A 10,341-nucleotide genomic window follows, 5' to 3' on the forward strand; every position below is an offset into this window, starting at 1 on the left:
GCCAAATTTGTCAGAGTGTGCATTATTTCAATTGCACATACAAGATTTTTTTTCTGCTGTCGTGTGACAGTCAGGAGTCACGACGCCCTCAGCCAAAATAAGTATTCAGACCACACGTGGAAGAGCTACACAGTACAATACTGTTCTAAATTGTATCGTGTGTGTGTATCTTCATAGAGTGGAAGTGAGTAATTTGTAGCAAAGATGCAATGGAGCTTTCTCCTCCACCGTTACAGTTTTGGTGGGTTCAAATCAGGTAAAGCCGACAGCAATCCAAGCAAAGTCATTGGCTGTCCTGGCTGAAGACGACGCCCACCTGGTTCCAGATTTCATCCGTGATTTCTGTCAGTAAAATGGAGTCAGCCAGAGGCATCCGTGGGCTCTCTGTAAGATTTGATGAAGCGGAGTCATATTATCCTCTACAACTGACTGGAGGGCATGTGTGTTTTTAAACTACTGCCTGCATACACCAGATCTAATATAATTTACAAATACAAAATAATATATTTTCTATTTTTATTATATATATATAATATAATATATATATGACTCGGTTATATATATATATATATATATATATATATATATATATATATATATATATATATATATATATATATATATATATATATATATATATATATATATATATATATATATATATATATATATATATAATATGTAAGTGTAGTAGCAAAATTAATTACCATTACAATAAGAGGACGTAAAGACAACACAGTCCTTGTCAAACACTTGACCTTGAAGGGTTGATGATAGTTAGACTGCATGGTATGATAAAGGCATTTGAGCAAGAAACAGGAGGCAAAATAGTGGCCCTTGGAAAGAGCAAGGATGTGTGTTGGCAATACAAACAATAGAGATCATATTTTATCCAAGCAGACATCAAAGAATGAAAAGTCCCTTCGCACATGGAATTGAATTTGATCTTTATCGCAGTGACTTGTGTGGGGTTCAAAGCAAAAGCTAAAGCATGGAAACCCGATGAATACATATATGGGAGCAAGAGACTGAGGAGAAGGTTGAAACCAGTCCTGTATTAAGGTCAACACTAGTTGAAACTATGCCAACTCCAGCACAAAACAGACTGGGTGGATAATATTTGTTAACAGATGTCCAAGACCAAGAGAATAAAAGTTGCCCAACAGCAATTTGGGGAAGTGACAAAACAAAATTTCCACTCTCTGTTTTGGAAGTGAAAGAACTTCAGCTCTGCCACCACTAATCCATTCATACGCCATGCAAGAAAAGAATAAGTCGTGCTCTGATATTATCTGAAGCCAATCTACTATGAACATAAAAGAGCATATGTTTGTCTCAGAATGCACATCCAAAAAAAGAGCGATGCGAAGACTGCTAACAGTAATGCCTTTTACTTCCTGGTCGGCTGCCCTGCGAGCACTTCCAAATTTGGGCAAGCTTGCAGTCACCTTTGCACATCATCCCACTATGAACCCTGAAAAAAAAACAAGTGGCCTTAAAGTAAAGGTTAAGTTTGAATTTGGTTTTGTGTTAGTATTTAGATTTGGAAATGGTTAGGGTTTATTATTAGGGTGTACCCCGCCTACTGCCCGAAGACAGCTGGGAGCTCGGGGGGGCTGGAGCGACCCTTGTGAGGATAAAGCAGATCGGAAAATGGATGTTCCAGTCTTCCAAGTACCTTGGAAACTCCAGCTTGATGACATCATCCAATTTCTGTGTAAATTGTGATTTCTTACTTGAATCGATCCCTTGGCACCGTCAACGTTTAGAAGACAACAGCGATGCAGGAAAGTGCACATCTCCTCTTTCATCAGCACAACCAGAGACTCATCCGCTCCCTGTGAGGAACAAAATGTTAATCATGGATATGGCTGGTTAGCATTTGGCTCATGGAACACTGAGCAAACACGTTTAAATTCTAAGTGAAATAAGCGCTAAACTCGGAGAAAAGATGACGGGATGAATCTGATTTCACACCTTCATCATTAGTAGATGATTAAATGGTGGAACGTGGCGGTTGGCAAAAGATAAGGAAATCACAGTTATAATGTGACAGTCTTCCATGGAAGGTTATCTGGCTGCGAGGCGAGCAGGTCCACATTACCTGTCAGTCCGCCGTATTACTGTGCTTCCCGCGGGAGGGATTTGGATTAGACTGACATTTTAAAAGATAACTCAGGGCTTTTCCATGTGAAGAATTCCTCCCTTAGTTGACTTAACTTAATTTTTTTTTGTTTTGAGAGCGAGGGGGTTGCAATTCAGACGGGTACTTTAGTCGATTTGGCTGGCAACCGATTCAGGGTGTCCCCCGCCTACTGCCCGAAGACGGCTGGGATAGGATCCAGCACCCCCCGCGACCCTAGTGAGGATCAAGCGGTTCGGAAGATGAATGAATGAATCCGCGATCTGCACTTTTGTATTTTACTACCTCCGTTTGAAATCATGTTCAATGGTCAATGTATTGTCTACTCCTTTGTCAAAATAGGTTTCTTACTCCTTTCAATTTCTGCGCATGACGACGCAGAATAAAAAACATGTAAATTGAAGTTAAGTCAACTACAAAGAGGGTTTGGGATAGCATCGCTAACCGAGTCAGACAAAAGATACACTCCTTTCACCATCCACGAGCACGATTCTCGACCATGTCCATTTATAATTGCATGCAATCATTAAAGTGGGTAGCTATGATGAATAGTCAAGTCACCGAGAATGCTGCCCAACTTCAACAAAATGGCGGCACTAGCAATGCTAAGATATCATTAGCGCTGTACGCAAGCCTACATTTGCTTCCCACTCCGTTCACAATGCCAGTAAATTCCAGGAGTGCAATCATACTTCTACTTTGACCAGAATGTTTCTTTACACATGTATTAGATTTTCATTTTGTATAGTATGTGAATACTCTCTCCACCTCTGCAACTCGTGAGGAAGTTTGTTTAGCATGAGACGCCAATGACAAGCAGCTTTTGGTCACCGATCTACAGTAGGTGGTTAATGACACTAATCCCAAATTGTTGACTCATACCTGAGTCGAGCAACACCCCCGCGGCCTGGATAGATTCCAGCCTCTCACCGTTGAGCATCATCGGGACAAACCGCATGCAGTACATGCCGATGTCCAGCAGGGCGCCTCCACTGAGCATGGAATGTTGATCCGGAGGCGCCAAAGTAGGTCTTGACGAGAGTGAACTCCCTCACCGACCCCTTCACGCAGTCTCCATCCACCATTCACACATGAAACAGTTGAACTGTGTTGTTGCATTTACAGATTTACAGATCCTGTAGGCCAGGGGTGTCAAACTCATTTTTGTCGGGGGCCACATTGTACCGGTAGTTACGGTTTCCCTGAGCAGGCCTGTGAATTTTGTGAAACCGTATAAATGTTTGATCACCTCCACATATTACATATACAGTGCACAACAAATTGGTGGATAGCTCGTTTTGAAATCAGAACTGTATGTAATGAGATAATGCTTGCAATATCACTTGGTAATGATGGATTACATATGACAATTTTAAATTTTGGTTCAGGCTTTAGCAAGCATCATGGAAAAGTTGACATGCTTGATTTGCTCTCACGGGCTACACAAAATGATATGGCGGGCCAGATCTGGCCCTGGGGCCATGTGTTTGACTCATGTGCTGTAGGCGCTCAGCTTTACACACGATCAGGATTTTGGAGCCGGTCACCCATCAGTGATTTAGGAAAAAGCGAGTCTAGTATATGCTCACTGGACACCTCCGCCCATTAAATAGAATGTGTGTCGATTTTGTGGGCACTACCCCCAAATGAGTGACTGCACCACTCCTTGCAGTTTATCCTTTTCAGGCCAAACTTTACATATTTATTTGTTTAACTATGGGTAAATCTGGCACCTGCCCTTTTCAGACCATAGGTGCAATGCACCATAAATTAAATAAAAGGCACAGTTGATTCAGATGCTAACTCAAAAACATGCAATGAAGCGGAAGGATGCTTCCGCATAGAGAAAAGTAACAACACTTGCTTACAAGGTTTCTACAGCTAAGTCCTGTGTTTTATTTCCTAAATGCTCACCATGGCAATCCTGTTTAGAATGCCCAATGTTGTGTTTATTAGGGAATGAAAATGTGCCTATACAGCCAACCGGCAAGGATTATATTGATAGGGGATTAGTGTTAGTGGGGATTATAACCAGGCTTTAATGTGTAAAAAGTAAAGGTAGTTTTGCAGCTAACACTTGGTTAAAGACAAAGACCTATGGTGCTCAATGAGGAAAGAATTGAGAGGCGTTTACACTTAGACGAGCCTGAGATTGGCTGGCAACCGGTTTAGGGTGTACCCCACCTCTCACCCAATGACAGCTGGGATAGGCTCAATCTCCCCCCCGCGACCCGAGTGAGGATAAAGCGTTTCGGAAAATGAATGGATCCTCTTAGACAAATGACAATCCTAAACACGTCATGCCAATGAAATAGCCCAACGTGTGTAAACATGAATGATGAGCAGTCGATAATGTTCCCACAATCACCCTTGGCCCACCGACTGCCATCAAAAAGACCTTGTTTTTCCTGGCGGCGTTCACAAGGTCTTTGACCTGACCAAAGTTCATTGCAAAGGGTTCCTCACACAGACTGTTCTTGCCTGCGTTGAGGAAGAGGAGGTCGAAGCTTCAGTGTTATGGGAGCTGCACTGCCACGTCTGTATTCACAGGGATTGTATGGAAATTTAGTTGCACATCATCGCAAAATATCCGTTAATGCCAACGATTACATTTTGCAGCACATTTGTATATCTCATTGTAAGAAAATTGATTTTTTTTTTCTCAAACATACAACAAAGTTGTCCACATACTGCACACATGTTCCGGACTGGTCACCAGTGAGTCAATGACATCATGTTACATTAGCGTTGACCATGCAACTCATTTCTTAACATTCTTAACTGTAACTACTGCTAACTCAAAAACGGTTTCCCTTTTGCAACACTCACCAACTTTTGGGTCGTTGGCCAGCTCTTCGTAAGCTACCTCAAGGACTTCCTCGATGCGAGACAAATGAGAGGCCGCGTAAGGTGAGTCAGGATGCAGCCAGCTTTTGGTTTTGTAAACCCGCTGATCCTGAGGTGGATGTGTCCTCAGAGGCACGTTGAAGTTGTGAGTGATCTTCCCGGCACCGCAGAGTCCCCATCAGGTCGCCATGCTGGAGGCGATGTAGTCTTGCTACTGTTGAGGTGTGACCTTGGCGCGAAGAACCGCCGCGCTTCAGAGCCTGCATGTATTTATACGACGCAGAGGTCGTGCTTGTGTCACCTTCCTCACCAAAACACATGCTGATGAGTTGTCCTTTTACCACTGACACGGGTCTTTTTCCATTAGATGATTTTGTATCTGTAAAAAGTGACACACTAGTGGTGGGAGGGGGTGGGGGTGGGGGGGGGACTGCACAGTTCAGGTCAATCCAAAGTTCTATTTGATCAAAGAAGTAAATAATTATACTGTTGTATCACTCAGGGTTGAGCAGGGTTAGGAATGCTGAGGCAGAATGACTCTGACAAAAAGGAATCATCAGCTGAGCTCAGTTGCCTTTGAGCTAAATATTACCTTCTTTTTGTGGTAAACATGCTACCACATGCCGTCAGAAGGGGGCTGTGTTTTACTAACGATCTTAAATGTACTGATGTTTATGTCATTTTTAAAAATTTTAATGAATGTTAATTAATTCATTTTTAAAAAATCAAAATCTTTTCTCAATTCTCTCTAGAATGTAAAAAAAAGTGTTGGATAAAACAACGACAGTAAAACAAGTTAAACAGCATCCAGTTTTATGAAAAAAAACCTATGAATTATGTAAAAAAATATATTTTTTGTAATCGTAAGTTTAAGACAAAAAAATATTCACCATTTCTAGAGTAATTGATGAGATAATTGAAAACAGAAAAGGAGAAGTGAGGACAAGCTTTTTTTAATTGAGTGATGGATAATTATCTGAAATATGTAATTTTTGAATAAAGAGCTAAACTGATCCCAATTTTTTATTTGTCCACTTTGTGTATATATATATATATATATATATATATATATATATATATATATATATATATATATGTGTGTGTATATGTGTGTGTGTGTGTGTAAAAAAAAAAAAGTGTGTAAACAGGGCAATGCAGTGACATCACCACAGGTATTGGAAAAAGGGGTGAGCTGAGTGTGAGCGAGAAAGTGTAACCTGACACGGCAACCGGGTTTTAAATTGGTGTGAAGCAACCAGTCAGTTCTATGCCACCAGCCAACAGGCTCAGGTGGCTGGAGACCCCCACGGAGACCCCCCAATTTGAAACTCCGTGGCAGACAGCCTTTCCTCACTTTTCTTGAGTCGACGCTCATCTAGTGAACAGGCGTATAACCCAATCAGACCCTGACTTTCAACTGATCCATCTGCCGTAGGAAGTCCATTTAATTCAACGGCCAGGCCGGTGGCCCGCCACCGATGGCACGTCTCCCTGCTTTAATTTTTTTTTTCTTAATTAAGAATTCATACATCATCTCCGCAGGGACGCATTTGAATGACATCTCATGGACTCAGCAGATTGTCTTAAATAAATTGTTGGGAAGACTGTGACGTCGAATTAACCAGCCTCAAATTTAACTTTCGGAATCACTCCCCATCAACTATGTAGTATCCGATGTTCTGATCTCAAATGTGTAGTAAATAGGGTTTAGCGATATGACCTTAAAGGGGAAGTTAACCCAAAATTTTTGTTGACAATAATAATGTTGATGCAGCGGAATGTGGGAGAAAAGTGGAGTACCTGGAGAAAACGCAGGCACAGGGAGAACATGCAAACTGGGGCCCAGAATCGAATCCATGACCTTTGCATTGTCAGGCGGACATGCTAACTAGTCTACCTCTGTGCCAGCGGTATGTTATGATAGATTAAAAATAATAATCCTAATAATAATAAGTGCTATTGTTCTGTAATTTTGAGAACATTTACTGTGCAGATCTCAAAAGTCGAAATCAAAACTCAGGGCTGTATTGTGAAAATAGGAAAATAACTTTGATATAAATTTTCAATAGAGCATATAATATCTACATGGTACTTTTCATCTTCTCGGCCACTTCTCCCAGCTGATGTATGCCGTGGCGTACGGTAATTTATTTCCAACTTCTGTTTTCAGCCCAGTTAGCTGTGTAGTATAATGAATAGGACACTTTTGCCTTCTATTCTGTTGTTTCATGATTACACGTCAATCCTCTGTTAGCTTAGCAATAAGCATGGCTTTTCCATCTTCTGTTGACTCCTATTCATCATCCCTTTGTGAGAATGATACTTGATACAGTACTAATTTAGGAGTGACTCTGCACTCTTTAGCCGTAGAAGTGCGTTGCTAGCTAGCTTGTGCAGCGCAAGTAGCATCAAGCCTGCCTTGACTAGTTGTGTGTAAGTCACATGAGCAAGTTAGTGTGCGTTTGTCCAGCTCAGCGAAATCCGAATTCCTGTTAGCATCCGACTAGATATGGACACATACAAAATATAACAGGGGTTTCCCCAGAGACTGGAAACTATTAGAGTTTACCCTCCCTGTCCTTGGCTATGTTATTTGAAAATCCAATATATTCGGATGTGCCCGCAACAAGGGTATTTATTGATATTTTTCACACACTTCCTTTGAATGAGATTGCACACAGATAGTAGCAGATGCACCATAGCTAAACAAGTTACCATTTAACGGCTCTGTATTTCATCAGCATACTTGATGTTAATGTGAAATAAAAAGGACCGGAGAGAGGCGGTCTAATCTCGCTTTGATTAATGCCGACATGTGGAAGGTTCTTCCCCGCTCCTTCCCAGCTGTCACGGGAGGCACGCTGTGTATTTATTTATTTATTTTTCGGTGAAGTGGGTGTGCATTGCAGCAGCAGTGGGAGCAACTCCTTCATTTCAAGGTCACTGAAGGAGAAGGGTGACAGCCCTCAGCGGGGATAAGTCCCGGGAGTCAGTCATTTATTTCCAATGCTACAGTGTGTCGTGCCACTATTATTATTTTTTTTCTCCATGAGTAAAAGTGTGATTGAGGATCGAGCAAACCTTTTTAGCTGCAAACCATTGTGGCACCGCACGGCCCCTTTGAGACTCACTATCTCTGTCTGCAGCACACACACACTGGGAGGCTGATCTGTGGAGCAAGAGCAGACTGGACTGGAGCTTACTTAGCTGAAGCCCTTCATCTGAGCCCGCCTGTGCTGATGATAGGAAGGGTGATGAATCGAAGGAAGGCACACGCAGCCCTTACACGGAGTTATCACTCTTCGTTCTATCTTTCCGTGTTCCTCCAATTCCACATTGGCCACAGAACGATGAGTCCGAAAGATCATGTCCCCCCGCGAGCCCTCATAGCTGGATGCTAGAATGAAACTTGTACAGTGGACTGAAGCAGAACGGAAACACAATGCATTCCAAGCAGCTACGCGACCTTTAATCGGTTTCGATTTAGAATAATTGACAGCGTCCACTGATCTTAGAGTGTTACATTGTGTCGTCAACGGGTTGCAAAACAGTTCCGGAGAGGCTGAAAGAGTCACAGAAAGGCATGAAGGGGACAGCCTTTGAAACGTATCTGTCGCCGAATGGATTGAACATCTGTTGTCAGTTTTGCCATTCATCATTCATTCATTTTTAGAGAAAAGAATATTGTGCTAAAAAGATGGAAACAGGGCGGCCCGGTAGTCCAGTGGTTAGCACGTCGGCTTCACAGTGCGGAGGTGCCGGGTTCGATTCCAGCTCCGGCCTCCCTGTGTGGAGTTTGCATGTTCTCCCCGGGTCTGCGTGGGTTTTCTCCGGGTACTCCGGTTTCCTCCCACATTCCAAAAACATGCATGGCAGGCTGATTGAGCACTCTAAATTGTCCCTAGGTGTGAGTGTGAGCGTGGTTGGTTGTTCGTCTCTGTGTGCCCTGCGATTGGCTGGCAACCGATTCAGGGTGTCCCCCGCCTACTGCCCGGAGACAGCTGGGATAGGCTCCAGCACCCCCCGCGACCCTAGTGAGGATCAAGCGGTTTGGAAGATGAATGAATGAATGAAGATGGAAACATTGAACAGTTTAACAAATGTATTTGTAGAACCTGAAATAGTACATTTTCTTTTAATAATATTGCATATGATTGATGACATGTATTCACATTTGGTTTGTTCGAGAATGTAATATTGTGCACTAAAACAGAGAGCAGTGTTTTTTTTTGTTTGAAAGGACTTTTCGCCAAGTGGATTGTCATCACTGCCTGGCAGCCTGACAATGTCTCTGTAAAAAAAAAAAAATCTACATTTCAGTAGCAAACAGTTAGCATTTTTATCCCTAAGCAGCCCTCCAACAACCTCATCTTTATATCTGCGATGAAAAAGCTCTTTTTTGTTCTGATGCAACACTTGCAACGTCTCGCTGGGGCGACTCGTAATTTGTATTCATAAAAGCTAATGATTTGTTGCTCTCGCTAACGGCCAAAATACAAGGAGCTGCCTTTTATTAATGAGTGTTTTTTTATGATTCCAAATTCACTCAGACGTATTTTCACGCCGAGGCGATCTGACGGAGCATGAACGGCGCTTTTAATGAACAACAAATAAAGCCTTGTACGGCAGTTTATTGCCATTTGAGTGCTCACCGAGTTATCGCATCCATCAGTGCAGTTGGCGTGAGACTCCATTAGCTGCGGCATGAATCTGAACGCTCACTTTGGGATGGCGCCACCTTGTCATTATTTGATACCGAGTCCATCTTGGAGCCCCTGTTGACGTGAGAGGCAAGATAACAGTTGTGTGCTCGCTGAGGATGGTAGGATCCATCGAGGACTTAGAGGGGGGCCCTCAATGTGCACTGTCACCTTTGTGCGCATTTTGAGAAGAAGCAGCATTCGGGTTAGAGTATCTGCAGTGTGGATTTAGTTTTATGATAAGAATCAGGGTTAGGGTTTGGTGATTTATAGATTATCATTCAGGTTTGGGTAGGATTTGGAGTAAGATCGAGTCCCACATCTTAAAATGTTTTGACAAAAAGAAAAACTGTTTGCGATCAATAAAATTGTGGGCGAATGTCTGGCGAACGTCTTTGCAACCTTGAATGAATCCGGGTGAAAAATGAACATTCACTACACTCGCAAACACCTGCGTACAGTCAACCCTCAGTAGGTATGTGTTTCGGAGTGAGGGGTTACATCAGAGAACCAAGAAGTTAGCTCTGTTTATTCTGAGTTTGGGGGGGTTGAATTTGAGGAGGTTCAATTGGTCAATAGGAACCACAACACACATTATTCATTCATTCATTTATCTTCCGAACCGCTTGATCCTCACTAGGGTCGCGGGGG

At 42.4% G+C, this 10,341-nt stretch overlaps 1 protein-coding gene and 1 long non-coding RNA gene across 2 annotated transcripts; both read right to left on the minus strand.

The window, feature by feature from the left end:
- Positions 1-162: 162 nt before the first annotated feature.
- On the minus strand, positions 163-5,180 carry LOC127599865 (trans-1,2-dihydrobenzene-1,2-diol dehydrogenase-like). The gene is given in 4 exon segments (XM_052064080.1): positions 163-413; positions 2,983-3,193; positions 4,418-4,650; positions 4,942-5,180. Coding segments are annotated over 4 exon segments (813 nt in total). The 3' UTR covers positions 163-283.
- On the minus strand, positions 931-2,276 carry LOC127600064 (uncharacterized). The gene is made up of 3 exons (XR_007962238.1): positions 1,737-2,276; positions 1,395-1,474; positions 931-1,306 (listed from the first exon to the last, which is right to left on the minus strand). It is a non-coding gene; the product is annotated as an uncharacterized LOC127600064 (long non-coding RNA).
- Positions 5,181-10,341: the final 5,161 nt, after the last annotated feature.

The sequence above is a fragment of the Hippocampus zosterae genome, chromosome 4 (genome assembly GCF_025434085.1).
Source record: "Hippocampus zosterae strain Florida chromosome 4, ASM2543408v3, whole genome shotgun sequence".
NCBI classification, from domain to species: domain Eukaryota; kingdom Metazoa; phylum Chordata; class Actinopteri; order Syngnathiformes; family Syngnathidae; genus Hippocampus; species Hippocampus zosterae.